Source organism: Oxyura jamaicensis, chromosome 1 (genome assembly GCF_011077185.1).
Source record: "Oxyura jamaicensis isolate SHBP4307 breed ruddy duck chromosome 1, BPBGC_Ojam_1.0, whole genome shotgun sequence".
Lineage (NCBI taxonomy): Eukaryota > Metazoa > Chordata > Aves > Anseriformes > Anatidae > Oxyura > Oxyura jamaicensis.
In genome coordinates this window covers 11,803,497-11,827,096 of record NC_048893.1, presented here as the reverse complement: position 1 = coordinate 11,827,096, position 23,600 = coordinate 11,803,497, and the positions used below count along the sequence as shown (strand labels likewise).

Here is a 23,600-nt window from a genome sequence, read left to right as displayed (position 1 = left end):
GAAAAGAAAAGAAAAGAAAAAAGAAAGAAAAGGTAGATTTAAAATTTTAAAATAGAGATTAAGAAGAAATTTCCTTTGAGGGTGGTGAAGCACTGGAACAGGTTCCCCAGAGAAGCTGTGGATGCCCCATCCCTGGAAGTGTTCAAGTCCAGGCTGGATGGGGCTTTGGGCAACTTGGTCTGGTGGGAGGTGTCCCTGCCCATGGCAGGGTGGCTGCAACTGCGTGATCTTTAAGGTTCTTTCCAACCCATACCTTTCTATGATTCTATGACTTTATGAAATATAAATCACTCAGTCTACATATAAAATCAGTCATACTAACAAAGAAAGTCACAGTAAAAATCTGGGAGACATTTATACTGTTCATCATAAAGATGTAATGCTATCTTTTTGATGTTACGGAGGCAGCATGGTCACACATGCTGAAAGACCCTTTATAGGACAACACAGTCTTTCAGCACCTGCTAGGACTAATCAAACTGGATGAAAATATTCAAGCCAAACTGAAGACTTCCTAATTTCCCATTATCCCCATGTTTATCTTTTAATGACCTCAGTGTGAGAGCCTATCATGGATATAGTAGACATGGGGTGAAAGTGATACCAATATTGCATTCCACTTCATGCTTTCAGGGAAGTTAACAGTCTCAAGATAAGCATGTCAGAAATAAAATATATACCAGTTTCTCTGGTACTGCCAACCACAGAGTGGCATTAACATAAATACCTGCTGAGGGTGCTTTAGGACAAAGACTGTGAATAGCAGTGGCTGAGGAACAAGCACATTAACATTGCTGATACTTCCATTGCTGGTGGAACAATAACCTTTAACAAAGGTGTGGGCAGAAAGCAAGGATAGTAATATCTTTATTTATCTTTGCTAAACGTAAAAAAAAAAAAAAAAAGGGAGAGAAAAAAAAGAAAAGAAAAGAAAAAGAGAGTCAGAACTCAGATTCCTCACTTCCTTCCAGCATTTCTTAGCATATAGCAAGTTTCCTGACATTTCTGATAAAAATCCACCAACACAGCAGCACAGTGATACCAAGTTTCTGTCAGGCAGCAGCTTCCATGTTCCAAGAAATGAAATCCAAAATTGTTTTGTTTTGAAACCTGCCTACTGGTAAAACCACTGTGTTGTGATTGTGTTGTGATCAGGTTAAAAGGGTGACAATGAGTCTTACATGGATTCACCCTTCCATTTTTTTCCGCATGTCCAATGCATATCTCAAACCCTAGCATTTTGTTTACCAGTTGGAAAAAAAAAAAAAAAAAAAAAAAAAAGGCATCAATCTTTCAATCTTACAGGGGAAAAACTTCAGAGTTATATCACAGATGGGAACACCCCCCATTACATCCATGTTGCTTCACAGATCATAGTGTCATTGTGCTCAAGCTTTCCACCATGATATCCTACTGATATAATATGATATATTGATTGCTTATTAAAGCCTCCTGTCACTGTGATCATAGCTGGAGTGCACATAAATTGCACAACAACATGCAGTTCATGTCAAAAGAATAAATGAAAACTATTTTACAAGCTCTGTTCATCATCTAATGATGCCTACCTAACAAACAAAAGGTACATATGTAAGCTCAAAAAGTTTGAAACGTATGATTTTAAGACCTTTATCAACAAAACACCTGCACTTTGATATCTCCAGCTGATTAGAAACCATACTTTAGAAAGTGTGAAAAAGATTGGGTATCAGAAAATGCAATCACTGCGGAACAGCACTTTTATAAATATTCTGACCTCAAATATCTTTTATCCATTTACTGTTACCATTTTTAGAAATCACTTCAAACATTCATAGAAACCACGTTAGATGCCACAATCATTAGCCCAAGATTCTCCAATTACTTTACATCAGAACTCTGTCAATCTTCATAAAAATGAAGACATTTGAGTCCAGAATTTATTCTAAGATACGGGGTTCAGTCATAGAGTTATATATTTGAATGTATATTTCTATCATGGATTCTTAATTTAGTTGAATTAACTGACTCAGGAAATAAAAATCTGTTTTATATCTACATATTTTAAAGGACTTTTTTTTTTCTGTATGTCCCCATCACAATCTGTAGTTGCAGTAATCAACATCAGTGACACCCATGATGAATTTCAACATCAAAATTTAAATAAGTTGTAAGGGCACTCTTTTCCAGAGTAAAGAAATCCATATGAGCAAGTTCCCCACTTCAGCAAGCCCACACTTCAGATGGTTTTACAAATAGTTGTATTTGAGTGCTGGATCTGAGAATGCTAAACCATGAAAAACGGGGAAAATCTCTCATGCATCATATTAGGTAATATGAAAGTATTAGGAAATATGAAGTTCATGTTACTAAAATATCCTGAACTTCAGGAAGTCTGTTATATATTCATTTGTCAGCTACTTTAATTTTGCCTTAGGCAACCAAGTTGCATTTTAAATTGAAAATAGCAAGAAACATTGAAAATTAAATAGCTGATAGCCTTTTTTTTTTTTTTCTAAAAAAAAAAAAGAAAAAAAGAAAGAATATGTGTTCTAATTATTTTTTACTTTTTAAAATATAAATTATTTATTAATCTCTTTGGCATTAGAAACATCATGCCAAGTGTAATATAAGACTTTGGACAAATTATAGAGTTTTAAAAATAATACTTTTCACAACCTTCACACTTCCTACTTGCAAAGTCCTGGAGATTCCTACAGAATGAGCTAACGTTAAGGGTTTATTCCAACATACAACAGTCTGGATCATTCCTCTGCAGCAACAGAAGAAATAATAAAAGGAAATTTCCAGAAGAATTACTGGAGACTATTCCACCAATATCATTTATGTTTGTTTGTGTTTACATATTTGCTCCCTGTACTGTAACATGAGAAAAGGATCCTTCTCTGCTGCTTTGCTCCATCCACAGTGATCTGTCTTGGACTAGGAAATGCTCTGCATCTTCACAGTGACTGTCCACCATTAACTGGGTTTTCTGCAGAGATAACATAAATACCAAACCAGTATTTCTTCGGTATTGTCTTGGTGAGAAATAGAAGGAAAAATATGTATATGCCCTTGGACCAATGAGCAATGTGGGGAACAAGGACTGCTGGGGTGCACAGTGGTGGGGCTGTATAGACACAGGATGGCAGTCACCTGTCATCATTTGTAGCCGTGCATTTGTAGCATATCCCAGTCAGATATGAAGATGAAAAAACTTCACCATAGAAGTGGTTAAGAATCAGGACGAGATCACATAGGCTGCGGGATCTCCATCCTTCAACATTTTCTAAACTTTCAGCAGTGATCCAGTATCTTTAGATCTCTTCAGAAGTAGTTTCATTTATTTTGTTCATTTTCACAGATTCCTTATTAGTAGTCCACAGATGCCTACGTCTCCATATGTCATACTGAAAACCCTTGTTTTGATGTTCTCATGAAAACAGTTTGATCAGACTTAACTTGTTTTGCAAAACTATCTTTTCTAAAGGCAGAAATTTTTCCTTAGTAGTCTCTGCTCTCTCTGCCTCCTCTTTTCCTCTCCATTCACAATTTCCCCTTGGATAAACAGCCTATAAACTAATGGACATCACAGATAATTTCTACATGGTAGAATGAGACTTTTTCTCAGTACATGTTCATGTAGGAAAATTGAGATATATTTTTTTATATTTTTTAAATACTGAAACATTGGAAAAATCAGCTACTTGACAATATTAGACAGGAATGAGGAATTCCTATCTAAGATGTTTATCTTTCTTTATTAGAAAGATAAGGCATTTAAGTAGAAATTGATATGGAAAAACGCATACATTTATGGAGAGAGTGAGTTCAGAAATCTATGGCTCATTCTACTTATATGAAAGAACAGAGGAACCATTTTAATTACCTGTTTCCATTTTCCCATCTTGTGCTGCAGGCCCATCAGGAATTACACTCTTCACCTGAAGAAACTCATCTGGCTCATCCCCACCAATGATGGTAAATCCAAAACCCATGTTGCTTTTCTTAAGAGTTGTGCTGAGAAAAGTCCCCTTCAGCTGTGATGCATCACGGGTGAAGAGTGGTTTTTCTACATCAGTCAACACAAACAAGAAAGACAAAAGTTCTGATCTAGTCCCAACACAGCAGGGATAGCAGATAACAATATCAGCTGGCAGTAGGTGACAGTGTATGAAAACAGAGGAAATAAAGAGTGTAGGCATTCCAGGAAATATATATATATATATTAGTGAGTTTTTATTTTAATACAAAGCTTAAAAATAGTTTTTATATATGGCAGATCTGCCATAAGTAGGGAGTTATAAATATTCTTTCATATTGAAAATACATTTAGAAGTGGGTATTGTATAGCTAAAATAATTGCAACAATAAAAATGATATGTGAGGTAATCTTAAAACCTCTTTCCTAACCTATAAATTCAGCTTTGTCTATAAAGTAATACATTCTGCACAATTTCCCTCCCACCCACAATAAGAGAAATATCCCCTGTACATGTCATGCCATGTGTTAAAAGCCAGTGCTAAGTATTAGCTATCTTTCTTCTCCAAGCACGTGGGATTCCATGCCTCATCTGGCCAGTGTGATGGTAGTGCCACCTTCACATCCCCTTGCCGAGTGCCCCGGTGTATGGTGCAGGTTGCCAGGGGATCCTGGTGCCTCGTTCCCATGCTTCGCTTTGTGAGGAAGGGTAGGAGGAAGGTGCAAAGGTGGTGGCTTCCACTTATCTCGCTAGGTCGGCAGTGGTCCGGTGGGGTTGGTGGGATGTACCGTAAAGCCCGCACGTCCCAGTGGGGCCGCGCTGACACTGGGACAGATCGTTCACACTGCGGGACCGCTGCGGAATGGGGTGCGGGTGGGCGAGTTTGGGCCTAGGTAGGGTTGATGAAGAGCTGTCTACTGTCACAAAGGAGAAGAAGTTACAGCCTCATTCTGTGGCTGTAACCTTATGTTTAAGTTTATTCGTTTCTACCAGTACTGTCTGCTGCTCACACAGCTCATTGTAAGCACATTAATTTTCACATTACCAAGAGGCTGTATTCTTGTAAATTCCTATAACACAGTGCCTGAGGCTTTTAACTTAATTGATGCTTTCTAGATGAGCTAGCTTAGAAACATACCAAACATCAATTAACGGTAATTTAAAGAAAGTACAATTAATTATTTCAGTGTTGCCAACCTTGGGTGCTCAAGAGAGAGTCACACGTTCCCAAGAATAGAAGTTATGAGTTTATTTAGAAAATTACTTTGGGGCTCTTATTGTGCTTTCTGCTTCTCAGCCTTTAGGAAACACTAGGGTCAACTTGTCACTTTTCTCTGCAACTCTGGAGGTTAGAGTTTTTCAGTGGCTCCTGAGTCCCACAACTCCAGGAGCTGGAACTTTTAGAGGAGAAAAAAGCTAGGAGGTAGGTGATATCATTGTGAGGATTGGCAACACTATTATGTCCGTCAGACTAGGACAAAATCATTGTCACATAAGCAGGAGAGCAGGATCTTTCATCTTAACTAAGATAGGCTGACATGGTACTGTACCTCGGAAACCTTGGGCCTGCATAGGCTTTGTTCCAAGTTCTGCGTTGGGCATGTTATGCTGCTGTAGCTTCCTTTTTGCTTCTAGGACAGGGTTTTCAAATTGTGTTCTTCTATTTATGTGGCTGGAAAAAATTTGGTTTTGATTAAAAATTGTGTTCAGTTGGGGAAAATGATTATTTTCACAGTAGGATGTTGTATGTGACTTTGGTGTGTGTGGTTAGATAGCGAAACAGTCATGCAACCTCAATGGGCCTGAGCATGTCCTTTACACTCTATATAATTTTGGTGGGGATGAGAAATGCACCATCTATGTGCATCACATAATGAACAGCACTGGAAAGTGCCCTATCATTTCAATATGTTGAACTCTGCTACAGGCAAATGGTTTTGATCTATGGGACTGCACATTAAATTGCAGTACTGCTGAAGCATGCTACAACAACAGTTTTTCATGTCTTTAGTACAAACATTGTTCTGTGCATGATTCAAAGGGACTGAACCATATTTTTCAGTATTATTGATTAGCTGCAAATAAAATTACTTAATCACTTACAGAAAATGTAAAGCCTGACACAGGCTTTTAATGAGTGTTTTAATGATCACTGCTTAAAAAGGAAATGTATGTAGCACAGGAAAGTGATTGAAAATGAATTCTTTTTAATTCTATGTTATATATCTGCTAAGCTGTACAGAAAAATGGGATGTTGTAGGAACTAAGTCAGATGGTAGATTAGAACTATACATATAAATAATGAACTATAAGAGAAGTTAATGCTGTAGACTTTTTTTCTTGATATATTTCCTATAGCTGGTCAATTAGTACATCTCTGTCATTACACCATTAATTTTCTGCATTTTGTTTAGAAATACTACTTATCTTAACTACTTACCCTAATCATACCTTAGATTTCAATTCTTTAATTTAAAGCATACATTTTACCAATCAACAAGTAATCCTATAATCCCTTGCCATTTTCCACACTTTTTTTGAAGAAAGCAAAACGATTTAGTAGGTGGCACTGAACAACTCCAAAATATAGGATCATGACAGTATCACAGTTGATAAAATGGTTTTATGCTGCAAATGTTGTCCCAGGGAAATAAATACATATGTAAAAAGGGAAAGTTCTCAAACATGTCTCTCTTTATTTGATCTTTCTGAGTTAGTCTCGTCAGACATGTCCAGAAACATGTTTTTCTGAAAATTCAACCCTGGTCCTGGGCTTTAAGCACTTGGAGAGGTGACCTGGGAACTTCTGAAACTCTGAGATCCTAAAAGGCGTTGAATTCCTTCTATTTATATTGAAATAACCTTTTATGCCCAAACATTAAGCACTTTGCAGGTCCCTCAGGATTCAGGTCATAACACTGCTTCAAACAAAATAAGTAGAATTGCTGTTAAGAAGGAGTTGAGGGAAAGCAGTAAGTCCTATGAGAATGTAATACACTCTGAAAACATGGATTCCTGCAATGAAAAGATTTTCAGTCATGTAAAAGTAGATTTGATTTAATGACAGGAAAAATATGTGATAAAATGTGGAGTTGCTATTTTGTTAACATGGCTCGCTCTCATTCAAGTGGTTGCTAACTCACTCGTACTCTAAAATTTTGATTAATAGCTTTATAAATTTTATTCTATGCTGCAGAAATAGAAGATTCCTTTTGTTTCTTTCCTTCTTCAGACTGGCTGTTTAAGATCGCAGACTTTGCTTTCCTAGTCTTTAAACCATGCTGTAATTGTCAGGGTCTTCATCACTTTTGCCTATTGCAAACCTAGAAATGTATGTTGGAAGGGAGAGAAACTTCATCAGTTAGGAATGGAGGAAGACAAGACTTACATGCATTAAATGATCATAGGGTAGTTATGAACTACTGATACAAACCTGAAAAAGGCAGTATTCATGCTACTATCTATCATGTGATATACTGTACTATAAAGGAAGTATTGTTTTTTTTTTTTTTTTTTTTTTTTTTTACCATTAAAAAAGGAACATGTGAAACGTCATGTGAAATACTAGATAAAGTTCTGAACACCCAATCAAATAAAATGAATCCATTGCATGTTTTACATGAAGATCAGTGAAAGAGAGTATCCTATGATAAAGCACCAAAGGAATTTTGATTTTTTATTCAAGTGGAATGAATGCTGCTATATGATTTCATTCTATGAAAATATTTGGAAGTAAATAGTAGAATATATTAAAGGTGTCGGGATTTCAGTCTTGAAATTTGTAGGCTTCTTACAAGCAGAAGTATGAAATTCCATTAAACCCCAATGGAAGATATGGGGTAAAATGTCTAGCTTGTTTTATGATGGCATTTGGTAACGTTGGAAACAGGTTTGCTACATAGTATGTTGAGTTAGTTGCCAAAACAAAGGGATCAAGCACTATTTTAGAGGCTCTAAAGTGTTTAGAGCCCAGTTCTCAGCTGCCCTTCCAGAAGAGCATGGGTATCCCATAGCTTTTGTCCAATAGAATGCAGACGTAATGGCTATTTCAGATCATACTATACATCTGCATTTAGGACCTTGGAATATTCTTAGTGAATTGCTGTAACTGCAGGGCACACCTCAATGCCCTATATTACAACTTACCTGCGGTTCTGTGATCAAAAAAAGAAGGATTTTAGCCAATATAGGATGTGGCCATGGCTCATGGAACATCCTGTAGTACTGACATGACAGCTAGAATCCCTTATCAGCTCCCTCTTAGCAGTTTCTAGTTACAGTTTAAGTTGCAGTATGGTTTATTTAGACAGTAATATCTTCACTAATGGCTATCTTGAAAGTGACCTTTTTGTCCTAACATATCAGGCAGGAAGACTAACAGAGATATGAGGCACCTCAGGGTGTTGATTCAATCTTAATAATTCTTAACTCCAATTGATTCCTATATTTTGACTGTTTTATAGTAGTGCCAGTTCAAAAGCACAATGTGAAAATTCCAACAAACTCATACAACTACATTAAATATTAAGTCCAAAAGGAGTTAGAGAAAAGAAAATTATATAGAAAACTGGTCCTTTTTATCAGTCAGTTACACTGGATTTATGCTCCTAGACCGATGAGACAAGAAGCACCTCCCTATCATGCAATTTTAAGCGCTCTACAGCTCAACAGCTAAATCAGAAAAATTGCTACTGATGAGTTTAGCTGAGAATGAAGTTATTAAGCTAAGTAGTTCTCTTGAAAGGACATTCTAGCCTTTCATCTAGCTACTTCAACTGCATACAAAATAGGTATTACTAACCTAGGCCTTAATAAGACAATCTAAATGTCAGTTTTAGAGATGGTTACAAATAAGTGCTTTGGTGTTTAAAATAGATTTTAGATGTGATCCAAAAGATGTATAGCTCATTACCCACAGTATGTAATTTAGTGAGGATTTCTTTCTTCACTTGAAAATTTTCTAAATACCTAAAGTTTCTCTTCTGATGCTGTCTAGTGCTCTTCTTACCTAAACATTCCATCTCCACTCTTCTCCTAACTGAGGTCCATAACAAAAACAGAGGGCTGCATGTGATTCCAGAGGTAGGCACTCTTGGAGTATACCTAATACATACCAGTGGGATAAGACCTCTCAAGAAATTGCAGATTTATTTATTTTTAATAAGACAGATCTGGAGAAACTGAGAAAGATGTTGTTATCTAAATGTTTTTTTTTTTTCTTTTTTTTTCTTTTTTTTTTTTCTACCATTATCATTCTTTTATTTTTTTACTCCTGATTCCACTTTTCTTCCTTTATTTTATAAAATAAATATTAAAAATAAAAGACTAATCCAAAGATAAAAATAAAACTCAGTTCTTTTAGTGCTGTAGTGGCCATATAGAAGAATAATGCTGTCTTTTGTTTGCTTTCTGGCCCCCAGATACTTGAATATCTCTCTGCAGAGAAGAAGGGGCAGTCAATGCTACTGACCATTGTCAGCCCTCAGTATGCTAGCTGGGGACAACTCATAGGTGGTAGGATTTGGTTTGGGGCTGCATTTAGCTGCAGGGTTGAAAAAGTGACAAGGAGGTATGGTTACCACAAAACATCACATAAGACATAGGCACCATTCTGCCAGCTCTTCACTGAATGTGGCCGGGCTAAGTTTTTTATGATGGTATTTCACATTAGATGTGCTTAAGACAATTGATATACTTTCTGTAGAAATGTACATGCTTTAATGTAGATTTAAGTATGCAGATTTTAGTTGATGGCCATGATATTCTCAGCCCTGCCACAATGGTAGCACATCTAAGCATATGCACCAGGAGGATTCTAACCTATTCATTTTCTCAGCTATTTTAAAGTACAGTTGTTTATTAGTAGTTTGTGGCATAAAACCCATCAAAGTAATTCTGAGGATCAGAATGCCTAAAAGACAGACATTCTGATGCATAGTTTGTTACTCAGTCCTCTCTACATTCATATTTTTTTTCAGTTATGAATATTTTATAACAAAAAAACCTCTTGAAAGATTTTTTTTTCTATTTGAGCAGTAACAGGTTTTGTCAGAAATCATAAGTGAAGGAGGTATATTTTTCCAGAATAAATACCTGTATGGACAATTTAGCTGTTCTATTAAGGAGGCCATGTCAGGAAATTGAACTCTGCGTTGTAGTTAATCATCCTTAAAGGGGGAAATAATCTTTTGGCAATTAGAATGCTGAAAGACCCAATGCACTCTAATAACCACGTTCTCTCTGTAGCCTTGCACAGCTAAGTGCTGCTAGTTCTTAGTTTATAAATTAAGAGAAAATTGCATGAAAGTTAACCCACATATAGCATACACTTCTCATTTGTGTCAAATGTCTACACCTTACAAATCAAGCTTGGATTCGCATAACAAGGCAAATGAAAATTTTAATAATGTCTTGAACTTACATTCATGCTTGATTTATGAGAGGAAGTTATACCAGGGACCTTATTTTATAACAGAATTTGCAAATATGGTGTGATAAGTCTTTTTAACTTCGATAGCTTCAAGGTTTTGTTTGTTTGCTTGATTTTAGCTTCTTTGGCCACAGGATACCGGAGATGAACATGTCTAGCGCTCGTACAGTGAAACTTAATCTCTCTACTGCATTGTTCTTCCTTAAAAATTTCCCATGGGATACAAATTTTTCAGTGAGCAGAGTATGAGCCCTTTGTTTGCTGACAGCTTAAAAAACCTGTGTATGAAGCTGGACTGGACTTGAATGTGTGAAAGTTCATAACCTAGCTTTCCATGACTTACCCACTTTTATGATATAATTAAGAGAGTTTATTGTTATCTGATTTTGTCTAGCTAAAAATGAACTCATCTGTTGAATACTGGTAATAAAAAAGGTGTAACTGCCACTTTTTAGAATGAAAAATGGGAAGCAATTTTTGTTTCAAACTTACTGAGTTCAAACAGCAAATTAAAGTACAACTACATTTTACTGACTATAAAACTCCTTATGAACTTAGAACTGCTGCAGTTTTAATGCCATCCTGTGAACATCCATTCCACTTCTAAAAACCTCTGAGCCTACAGTAAGTTTGATTTATTTTTTCACAAATCTTGTCTGGGTTAGGATGAACAAACTTGGCAGTAACAGCCTTGAAATATATAATCACATCATAATATCTGGGCCAGGTACCTTGCGTCTGTTTACCTGTGGATGGACATGAAATGGAGATGAACATTTGCTCCTTTTCTTGACTATGCAGGGGAAATGTGAGCCTCACCAGAGCCAAAATGCCTTGGGCTGCACTAACAACAATGTGGGGCTCAGTAAGAGATTAATGCGCAGAAGTTGCACAACACCTGTTACTCACCAAAATACACTGAAAATCACCGGGACAGAAGACACTTACACCCAGCAGCTGCATAATTGTATTTGCAGAAATCTTCAGGGGGGGATTAAGTACAAAGAGATATGTGAACTCCAACCCCTAACTACTCTGGGGCACCATAAAAGATCTCAGGCATAAAGAGAGTAATTTGATGGTGTTACCTAGGGAGATCAAAAACTTACCTTTTGGTTGAGAGAAAAAGAAGTCTGAATTGACTAAGCTGGCTTGGGCCGAGCAGCAAAACAGATTGGGCTGCTGGCTTTTTCACCCGAGGGCACAGAACCATCCAGCGGGAAAAAGCAGCAGAGCGGATGCTATTGCATTTGGAGAATGCGACAGAAGGACTCAGTGGGGCAGTGGCCAGACACAGTTTCCATTTGTTTGTTTGCTTTGAATGAGGGCTAGGGAAAGTGATTGGGCACTTACAAGCTGCTACTGTTCTAACAATGAAGAAAGGGTTTCTTAGAGCTACATCTTCTAACCCTCCTGAAATAAGATTGTTTGTTGTTGTTGCTTTGGTGATCTCTCTATCCAGCTCTACCCTGTGCTATTAACTGCTACATATTCTGAGGTCTGGAAAATCTGCAGCTCCATTATCTGTCCAGAGTGGTCCTGCAAAGTGTTGGTATAGATTCAAGAGACCAAGAGAACAATGTGACACACAAACTAATATTTTATATTTTGTATGAAATCTCTAGAATAAATGTACTGCTTTGTGTTAGGATCTGAAACTGAGATTTTAGGTCAGGTACCATTCTCTGTAAAGATCTCTCTTCTTTAATAAAAGGAAGTAATAGATAGATCTTTCTCAATTCAAATAGTCTTTAAAAGTGCTGTCTGCACAGAGATGGGGAGTGCCTTTTTCAATCCTCTGCTATATACTTTGAGTGGCCTTTGATAGGAGAGAAGACTGGGAGTAAAAACTGACCACTCTGAGAGGGTATCACAATTTGAATCTACATTCACTTTACGTAAATCTGATTGACTGTGTTAAGCTAAAAAGCATAGAAAATCATCTCTCTGATTTACCTATTTTATGTAGTAACTAGCTGGAACAGGTTATACCTATCAGTCAAAAAAAAAAAAGCTTTCTACTGTCCTTTGCACAGAATAGCTTTCTTTTCTGTTCCACGACTAAAATAAAATATGAAAAATGAAAGCAATGATTGTGCTGTGAAAATAAAAAATATATACTCTCTTATTTTCAGGTGCACTTTTAAGTACAGAATAAAACACAACATACACAGAATTTTACAATGCTGAATATAAATAACCTGCCTACTGGTACAAACAGTGAAGATCTGATTTGCAGAAGGGAAGGACAACCCAGAAAGGGATCTTGGCTAAAATGATTATGCATTGCTTTTATTCATTGATTAACAAGATCTGTACCTCACTGGATATCCAAACCTTATACAGACTATACAGCAGTATTTCTTAAATGAATACAATCTTTGTACAAGTATCAACTGGATTGTTACCATGAAATCACGCCCTCGAGAAACAGAGTGACTGAATGACTGAATCACTGATTTGAGACACACTGAATACATTTGGCCATATTAACTGTATTGATGACTGAGAATTCCTGGTATACCTTCATTTTAACATGTCAAGTAATTGTACCCATGTCTTGCCAACTAAGCACAGCAGAGGATACTAGTATTAGGTTATGACATATTAACAGCAACTTAATATTGAACTTGGGAACTTACTCAACATAATAAGTGCCATAAATGGGATCATCAATTTTCTCCCAGCCATATGGAAGCTCTGAAAAACAAAGAGTTATCTGTCTCAGTAAATGAATTACAGAATGCTAAGATTTCTGATAGTGAAATAGTGGATCTTTGCTAGGTGTTGAGGGAAATAACTGGATAGTGAATTCAGATAAAATCACCAAGGCTAATGCAAAATATTGAACACATTCCACAGTGGCCACAAGTAGTAGTAACTTGAAAATTGGCATGCAAACAAAGATCTCAGTCTTGAGAACAACACATTTGATTGAACAACTTCACTGTTCCAACAGCTGTGCCAGCCAACAACAGTAGCATATCTTGTATGACATCACTGCTGGAGAAAGAGGGGTATTCTGTTTTTACAAATAGGTGTACACACAAACACACAAATACAAGTGCTTTGCTTTTTGAGCTCTTTTTTTCATTGTTATGAATCCTAGAAAAACTAGTCTTGAACAAATCAAAAGAGTTTGCCTCCCGTCTCTTAACTATAGTAAGTATGTCTGAATGTTCCTGAGAGATTTGTCATATTTATCTTACTGTCATGGCAATTCCATGGCCTCCAAAGGCATGCTGCTGCAAAGCTTAGTTCTATATCTGGGACATCACAGGACATAGAAGTACATGGAAACACAAACTGAAATAAGATATTTTCAGCAACTTTCAGCTTTAAAAGTAATTGAATTTTACAGAATCAGAGAAGACACCCAAAACACTCAGGTATTAACAATTATAATATTAAATATGTTGATTTAATGAGCTGGAAAGTAATTCTGTATTAATGTGCAAGCAAACATGCATAAATGAATGTACACCCATAAATATATTTTATTATCACTCATACTGAACACTTAAAATTATTACAACACCAACAGAATTTCACCTAGGGTTTAAAAAGCACCAGACGGTTGCGACAAATATCTCACTCAACATGAAAAGAATAAAAACCTCAGTGCTAGATGAAGGAAACGTGCAAAAAGATGGACATTCCCATCAGGCACAGGTATTGATTTCTATGCAGTTAAGGACTGGCATGGAATGGTACTGAGATTCTACAAATAAATTTGCTTCTGGAATTCCTTATCTCAATATTTCTTCCTTTGAATTATAACTTGGTTATACTTTTAAAGTCACTTTTTGGGGACCATAAGAGTATGAAACAAGACAGACCAGACCTGATGTAACTCATACTGAGCACGGTCATTAAACTGATCATAAAGAAGTGTTCCTGGATGACATATATATATATATATATATATTTTTTTTTTTTTCCAGTGACAGTGAATTGACAATTACTGATGTGCTGTAAAAAGCTAAATAAAAAAAAGCTCATTTTTTTCTATTATGCTCAGAATATTTTTAGCCCTGAAATCTTCACAAACCTGCACTCTGAACTGCTTTAATTGGGGTTGCTTTGTTATTTTCACTTCATAGGAATAAATGCTGCATAAGTTATTTAAACAGGCAGCAATCACAAAATGGTTGAGGTAGGAAAGGACCTCTGGGGGTCATCTGGTCCAACCCCTCTGCTGAAGGATGGGTTACCTAGAGCAGGTTGCCCAGGTCTGTGTCCGGTCGGCTTTTGAATATATCCAAGGATGAAGCCTCACCAACCTCCCTGGGCAACATCTTCAAGTGTTTGATTACTCGCAGAGTAAGTCTTACATTTAAGCATGATTTACTGTATTCTAGTTTATGCCCTTTGAATTTTATCATGTCACTGGACACCACTGAAAAGAGTCTGTCTCTGTCCTCTTTGCACCCTCCTTTCAGGTGCTCATAGGTATTGATGAGATTCCCCTGAGCTTTCTCTTCTCCAGGCTGAACGATCAGAGCTCCCTCAACCTTTCCTCACAGGAGATGTGCACCAGTCTCTTCATCATTTTCATGGCTCTTCGTTGCACTCTCTCTAGTATGTCCATGTCTCGTACCGAGGAGCTCAGAACTGGATACGGTACTCCCTCTGCAGCCTCACTAGTGCTGAGCAGAAAGGAAGGATCACCTCTCTAGACCTGCTGGTAATGTTCTGCTAACTGCTGCCCAGGAGGCTTGTGGACTGCTTTTCTGCAAGGACACATTAGCTGTCTCATGGTCAAGTCACTGAGCATTAGAAAGTCTTGGTGTTCCTGTTTCCAGACCTGCCCAGAACTTCAGTAAAATCTGTAGGAAACTGTCTCTACAGTGGTTCCCATAGAGTCCTGTACATCCTGGGACTAATCTGTGAGATGTAATTCATAAATATTCAAAAAGAAAGCCGCTGATACACAAATCTGTACTGCCCCATGTAGTGAGTTTCTTTCCTAGTGCATTCCTCTTCACAATTTAATATGAAAAAAATGATGGTTTTACCAAATCCTATGACATGGAATAAATACAAAGTATTAGTTTAAATTCTATAGGCACATTTTATTTTAATGTAATATTGCAAGGCTTTCTTCATCTAATTAACTTCATGTTGTTTTCATATCTGGCAATCTAAAATTGCTTTCCCTTAGAGAAAAGTGCAACAGGCACCAATAAATTCCACACATACTCAAAAATACACAAGCATGTACACTGACACACTTATACAAATGTATGCATACATCCCTTTCCCAAAGTGGGTTAGTCAATGGAGCTATTTTCAATAATGAAACTAAAAATATAAAGACGTTTTGCAAAAACATCTTTGTAGGTATTACCTTTCTGTAAATATATACTTTAAAGTATACAGATGCATAGGATATATTTTATTTTAAATATTCATGAAAATATGATATAATTTGAGGATTTACTATTAACCTGTTGGTCTATTTTTCCCAAAAGTAATGATGCATAACAGCATAAGTCAGTATGGACTGAAAGAACTATTGAGAATGCAAATGGCAAATCCCATTTTCTAGTGTAAAAGTCTGTAAAAATTTAATGAATTGGAGATATTATGGAGAACCCACATTTAAATGCATGGGTGGAACCACTGATTATCTAGCATCATAAAACAGGCATAGGTTCAGAAAAAAAAGGAAATAAAAAATACCTTGGTGTACCATGATAAACTCCATGTAAGGCTCTGCTCAAATTTTATTTTTTTCCGTTTGAGATGTAGCCTGTAAGCTATGTTTAATTAAAATTCAGTGTAGACCAGTAAAATGAAATAGCTAGAACACAAACCCCAAGCCTTCTCCTGAAGTATTGCAGATAAGGTTAGTGGAGTGTAGTTTACTACAGGGCTTCTGCTGAAAGAATCTTCTGCTACATTTGCTTTCAGAAGCAGTGTGATTATTTTTCATGAGATTAAATAGTGGTATCTATTCCATTTTTCACTGTTGAAATGAAATATTACAGGACAGGAATACTTTAATGCTTCATCAGATAGGAAGCTAAGTGTTTGCCAAATTGGGGGTGAGGGCATTGCAGTTTCTCTTTTTCAGTTCACTGTGCCCTATGATGATCATTAGGTATGAGAGTGAACAGTAAACATTTATAAAAGAGAATTGTTATAAAACACTTGTGAAGGAGGTTACTGTTGGCCATCATGATTTGAATTGGGAAGGGAGATGTAAATTATAGCTTTCTCTGATAGCACTAGCTCAGAGTGTTCATGTATAATTTCTGCAGCCAACAGTTTCATGGTTACTATGTTATATATGAAGTCTTCATTTTCATGAGCTTAACACTTCTGTCATTCATGTCTTTCAGTTCTATTGATTCCAGGAGAATTTCTCTGTATATCAAAGAATTATTATTATTATTATTTTTTAATCTTCATTATCTGATATTGCATTCACAAATATCTCCTCATATCATCTGGTGGAGGCCCTGTTCAGGAACATTTGTAAAATCACCATTTAAAAATCAGTAATAGGTTGTGCTGCATTTGGCAATGATGATACTACAAGTGGATGGAAAGGCATATATGTATGCTCCAGATTTCACATTTCATAGTTTATCCTTTACCAGAGAAGAAGAATCTAGCTAGCACTGCAGCAGTCATCCAAAAAAAGATCAAAAAGGCACAACTGACACTCAGATCCTTTGCTCAGTATGCATCTGGGCAGGCTTTTAAATGCAGAGTGAGCCACATTTCTGAAAGTTAAATGCCCAGTGATAACAAAGGTCCTTGCAAGAATGAAAGAAGGAAGGAAAGTTAGAAGGAAAAAAAAAAAAAGAAAGGAAAAACTAATGTAAACTCAAGCAGGTCACTTTAAAAATCAATGGCAGTGCCTCCTCATCACAGCCTGCTTATGCTAATTGTCCAGATGCTCTTATTCTGCCTTCTGAAAGCTGTTGTGTTTCAGAATGATTTTTGATGGCGCCACTTAATCTTCTCTGGGGATGGAGGAAGGAATACATTTTGGATCTCGATATGCCAAGATGAAAAAAAACACCATATTAACCAAGATTAATTTTTCTGAAGTTTATGTATTACTAACCACATTAGAGAGTCATAAAAACCTCTCAAGGTTTCAGAACAACCACCAGCATTGTGTCGCTACCCTACTGACAAGCTGGAAAGAAAGATGAGAGTATATTTCTTGAATCAGCTACAATCAAAATATTTGTACAGTAAAAAAGAGTTTAGTATGAGAGGAAAAAAAAAAAGAAAATATAACACCTACTGCCTACTGTTATTGAAAATGTTGTCAATAAGGATGTGGAAACTGTCACAGTCAGCATGAGGTTGGGTCATCCTCCTTGTTAACACCCATGCACAGGTCAGGAATCATTTTCTAGCCTGAATTTGAGAATTTTCAGAAAAAATACTTTATCTTCCCACTCAACGGCACATTTTTTCCCTTTCTTTTGCTTTCTTTCTTCTTTGTTCTATTTTTTTTTTCTTTTTTTTTTTTTTTTTTTTTTTCCTGCCTTTTCAAGTCAGTTACCTCCTGCAGAGAGCATCAAATATGTTGGGTTAGAAATTACAAAACACAGTGCAGCTCTGCAGCCCACTGCAGTTGCACAATGTTCCAGTTTCCTAAAGACAGAAAGTCTTTGCAAATATGTATCTGCAAGTCTAAACCAGAGGTCCTCGCTGCTTGGATTACACACAAAAATGTTATCTGCAATACCCTAAATTACAGCACACAGATTACCAGGGAGCAGAATCTTCTCAGGACATGCTGTGCTGCTGCCTCATGAGCAGAGGACTGGATTAGCACCTGTCTACATTGCCCAGCTGATATGTGAAATAGTCACAGTAGTTGCGCTGTTGTCCCTGAACACTTCTGTTGAGTTTGCCATAAGAAAACAGAAGATAAATTGCTCACTGAAAGTTGGTACTTAACCTACTATTCACAAACCCATGTGAATTCTGGTAGGCCACCTAGGTGCACAACATATGGGAACTCCAAAAACCAGCCAATCACCCACAAAAAACATTTATATGCTAGATGATATAGTAAAATCTTTCATACTGCTTCAGCAGGTTCCTCCACTTAGCCATGTTTCAAGTGTCACTGGAAAATGCAATTGCTAAGATGCTAATACACAAAACAAAAGCTATGAAGGAAAATAAATCAGATAAAAAAGTCAAAACTGTTCAGTGTCTCAGTAAGAATAACAACAGACAGGATGGATAACTTCAACTGAATAGCAAAAACAAATTCACTCTTTCTATATTGAAAGACCTGGAAAACTGAGGGAAATGTACCAACTCCATGCCCTGCCATGTAAGCTCAATTGCAATTAAACTTGTATTCGCCAACTGCCATGCTCATACCAGCAAATTTCACAATGTCATCACTGTTTATGTTCAGCCTGTAATCACAAACCATTCATGTGCAATTTGTTCTCATGAGTAAAATGACGTTATGCATAAATTCTTCTTGCACAATGGAAACAAATGTCTAAGTAACATTCACATCTGATAAACGCATCTTTTCCCTTCTGTGCAGCTTATTGTGACATGCTACATCCTTAATTATGCAGAATGCAAACTACTAAATATTACTCTCAATTCAACAATATTTCCTCCCAGCATTATTACCACATGAAATATTGCCAACAGTGGGGATATTTTTAACATTAGCTGTAACTGATCCCTATGACATGCAGACTTGCACAATGATTAAGATTTGCATTAATACAGTGAAAAAATAACTGAATTACTGAGTTGTACAATCAAAAAAGACTTCATAAAGGGTTTGTTACTTATTAATTCAAAAAAATATGAAAATTAAAAAAGCAACTGAAATATAATTGAGAGAAAAATGCCTTATATGTTGAGAATTTAGCTAGGTTATTATTATGATTATTGTAAGCAGCCCCTGAGATGGCTTCCTTAACAAAGTATGAATAAAAAAAAACATTCTCAAAAGTTTATCAGGTAATAGTAGATGCTGGTCAGAGTACTGTATCAGGTTTACACAGCAAGGTTTAGGTAGTGGGGGTGCTGCAGGGATGGCCTCTATGAGCAGAGCCCAGAAGCATCCCCAAGTTAGGTAAGAGCCATTTCCAGCTGGCTCCCAAAAGGACCCGCTGCTGGCCAGAGCTGAGGCAAAAAGTAATGTTGGTTGGGCCTCTGTGAGAACAGACTGAGAAAGAAAAAGCTGCTGTGTTGGGAGGGAGGAGTGAGAAAATGTAGAGAGAAACAAGGTGACTCCAAAGTCAGTAAAGAAGGAGGGCAGGAGATGCTGCAGGCACTGGAGCAGAAAATACCCTGCAGCTGGTGGAGAGGCCCATGGTGGAGCAGATAATTATGCTATGGCCCATGGAAGACCCTACAAGAGCAAGTGGATGTGGTCAGAAGAATGCTGCATGCTGTGGAGACTCCCTGCAGGAGCAGGCTCATGGCAGGAACTGTGTGGCCCATTCCTGCCATGTGAGAGGAGCCCACAGTAGAGATGGTGATCTGGCAGGTGCATTCCCCTGAGCTGCTTGAGAGAGAAGGTAGATTAAAGTTGAGCCCAAGAAGAAGAAGTGGTTAGGGGAAGGTGTTTTAGTTTGTTCTTTGAGTTTGCTCTTCTCATTGCTCTTCTCTGTTGGTAATAAATTAAATGAATCTTCCTCAAACTGAGTCTGTTTTGCTCATGACAGTAATTGGTGAGCAATCTCCCTGTCCTTACCTCAACCCATGAGTTATTTCACTGTATTTTCTCCACCTGTCCTGCTGAGGAGGGGGAGAGAGAGAGGACTTGGAGGCACCTTGTGCCCAGCTAAGGTCAACCCACCACAAGTACTCTCCATGGATGTTTTCAAGAGAAAACTCTGAGTTTCTAATAAAAGATTCCAAACAAACTACAAAATGCTGTTTTCAATATATATAGAAATAATAATTTAAGGAAAGCAGAAACACTTACCAAAAGGTATTTATTATTAAAACTTCAATCAAATCTTTTATTTATTTATTTATTTATTTATTTATTTATTTATTTATTTATCTTTTGCTCTCTGTCTTCACTCCTGCATTATTTGTGCTGAATATTTGGCTTGTATCATAGGCCTTTTAGGGAGAGAGCTTAAAACAGTTCCTTGTTGGTCTCAAAGTTCCCAATTAAGTGACTTGTGTTTTGCTAGGGAATATAAAACCACTAGGAACATGGAAAAATCTCATATTTTATCTACAAGTCCTTGACCAAGAGACTGGACACAGTCTTCCACGGCATAATCAAACACTATATTCCTTAGCTTCCAAGAACAGTTGGGAATCATTTTCTCAATGTTATGTTACATTATCTCATTTTTGATATAACAAAGGAGGTAGATCTAAATGGAGTCATTGCCACCCTTAGTCTCACAGCTCCTACCTCTAAACTAGCTAATTCAGGCACTACTAGGAGTAAAGTCACTTCAGCATGAATCTTGGTGCAGAACGCAAATCTGTCAGAGAAGCTCAGCACATGCCTCAGTGGCTACTCACATGTATGCTGACGAGCTGCAATGGCATCACCAGCTGGTTCAAAGTTCAGACATGCACATAAAAGAGACTGTCACAGGCACGCTCATTTCACCAAGAGAAAAGGAACCCCAAGTGCAATCAACTTCACACCATGTTATCAATTTGTATTCGCGAAGTTCAGCATATTGGCTCTACTTCATACACAACTCCAAAGTGGAAGATTCTACCTTTGAAATTGATTCGATTAACACAGCTTCTTTATGCTATATTCTTTAGACTTTCAGGAAAACAGGCTTAAAAAAACATTCTTTTTGATCTCTTGGATGTTCAAATCTTTCAGCACTTGTACTTCATTACCGACTGTATCATTTCAGTCTTATTACAAAACAGTGTCTTCTTCCTAACAACTACCTGATCTTATGCAGTTAGGCTTTTCTTCTATTTGCTTTTCAGCCTCCTCTTTTATTTATATTTTTTCCTTTTCTGTTAAATGATTCACAACTTACCCCACAATCTTAGGGTGTTACTGAATTTACTGTTGTTACATAACATAAAACCTTCAGTTTGGCTACTGACCTAAAAAGCCTTGTAAAAGTATAAAGCTACTTACAGTGCAGGTTAGACCTCACAGAAGGCAGAGAGATATTCTGTTACTAGAATATTCAGTTCATACATAGATAAGCTTCAAAAAACTAGCTGTACAACTCATAAGCTTCAGTACAACAAAGAAAAAAGCCTATTATTTTTAAACAAACCCAAATGACACATTTTAATGATATTTTCAGGGCTGAACTTCACCAGAAAGGGAAACAAGATTACCCTCAGCCCCTCCTCACAGGGCAAGTCCCCGTGCCCCTGATTATCTTGGTGGCTGTCTGCTGAACTTGCTCCCACTTATCAATCTGCTTTATCTTTTAATAAGCATCCCCAAACTGGAATGCACTGTTATGGATGCAGTCTTAGGAGTCAGTTCGCAATCTTTATTGTTACAAGGCTTTCCTCCTTCCCAGGCTGTGTTTGTCCTTGTTGAATTTTGCAAGGTTTCTGGGGGCATTTCTCCAGCTTAGCTGAATGGCAGCCCTGCTCTTGAGCATATTAACTGGTCCCCCTAATTTGGAGTCACCTGTAAATCTGACTTTACTGCCTCCTTCAGATTGTACATAAAGACATCAAACATGACAGCCTCCAGTATAAACCCCTGTAGTACCTTGCTTGCATCAGCAGTTGGTTATAATGTGACCCATTAACTGCAGGGGGACTGTAACAACAGCCCACCATGATGTCACCCATACCAGCCTCTCCTCTGAGCCTGACCCACAGACTCTTCACCAGATGGATGTCCCCCTGTATTGGGTTTATGTGGCAAGGTTTTAGTAGCAGGGGGGCTGCAGGGTTGGCCTCTGTGACAAGTCCAGAAGCTGCCCCACATCAGATAAGGGGTTAGCTCCATATGACTCCAAAAGGCCAATGCTGAGCCAGAGAGCAACGTTGTTTGCACCTCTGGGAGAGCAGATTTAAGAAAGGAAAAAAACTGCTGCACAACAGCAGCTAGGGGAGCGAGGAGTGAGAACTAGCCCTGCAGACCCCAAGGTCAGTGCAGGAGGGCAGGAGGTGCTCCAGATACCAGAGCAGAAGTTCCCCTGCAGCCTGTGGAGAGGTTCCTGGTGGAGCAGGCTGGCCCCCTGCAGCCCATGGGTCCCACATGGAGCAGATCTCCACGCTGCAGCCCCTGGAGGAGCCCCCGGTGGAGCAGGTGGATGTGGCCTGGAGGAGGCTGTGGCCCATGGAGAGCCCCCACAGGAGCAGGCCCCGGGCCGGAGCTGCAGCCCATGGAGAGGAGCCCACCCAGGAGCAGGGTGTCTGGGGGGAGCTGCTGCCCATGGGGGACCCGCGCTGGAGCAGTTTGCTCCTGGGGCATGGACCTCATGGTACGGAGCTGTGTGGGAGCAGTTCTTGAAGAGCTTCTTGAAGAGCCCACACAGGATCAGTTTGGGAAGGACGGCATCCTGTGGGAAGGACCCCACATGGAGCAGGGGCAGAGAGTGACCGAGAAGGAGCAGCAGAGACGAAGCGCTATAGATTGACCACAGCCGTCATTCCCCGTTCCTCTGTGCCACTCGGGGAGAACGTAGAAGAGGGTGGATGGGGGAAGCTGTATTTAGTTTGCTTTTAGTTTCTCACTCTTATAGTCTGCTAGTGATAGGCAATAAATTATACTAATCACCCTATGCTGAGTCTGTTTTGCCCATGACAATAATTTGTGGGTAATCTCCCTGTCCTTATCTCAACCCTTGAGCCCTTTTTGTTTTCTCCCCTTTTTTCTCTGAGGAAGGGAAGTGAGAGAGTGGTTGTGGTGGAGTTCAGTTGCCCAGCAGGGTAAAACCACCACACCCTCCCATAAAAGAGCTCCGTATGCCCAAGCTGCTCCCTCACATAGGGGTCAACTCCATCTCCTCACTTCCACTGACCTTCTTTCTTGGTGAAACAGGTAATTTTACCTTGTTCTCCTGTCTGATATTTAAAACAGTGACACTAATTAAAATTCAATCAATTTAGAAAATTGATTCATGACTTCATTTGTCTCACTGGGTCTTGAAATTCTCAAGTGAAAGTTTCAAAATAAAGCACACAACTTAATGCTTTTTCCTTCCTTCCTTCCTTCTTTCCTTCCTTCCTTCCTTCCTTCCTTCCTTCCTTCCTTCCTTCCTTCCTTCCTTCCT

General features: G+C 38.0%; 1 protein-coding gene across 17 annotated transcripts in view; it reads right to left on the bottom strand.

Moving 5' to 3' along the window:
• MAGI2 (membrane associated guanylate kinase, WW and PDZ domain containing 2) overlaps window positions 1-23,600 on the bottom strand; it is a 775,806-nt gene that overhangs the window by 154,879 nt on the left and 597,327 nt on the right. For 16 of the 17 annotated variants that reach the window (XM_035346387.1, XM_035346542.1, XM_035346777.1 and 13 more), the window contains 3 exons: window positions 13,038-13,095; window positions 5,516-5,637; window positions 3,872-4,054 (listed from right to left, as the gene is read on the bottom strand). In XM_035346387.1, coding sequence (XP_035202278.1) covers window positions 3,872-4,054; window positions 5,516-5,637; window positions 13,038-13,095 — 363 coding nt within the window. The remainder of the gene's footprint in view (window positions 1-3,871; window positions 4,055-5,515; window positions 5,638-13,037; window positions 13,096-23,600) is intronic. The other variant, XM_035347648.1, reaches the window with a different exon arrangement.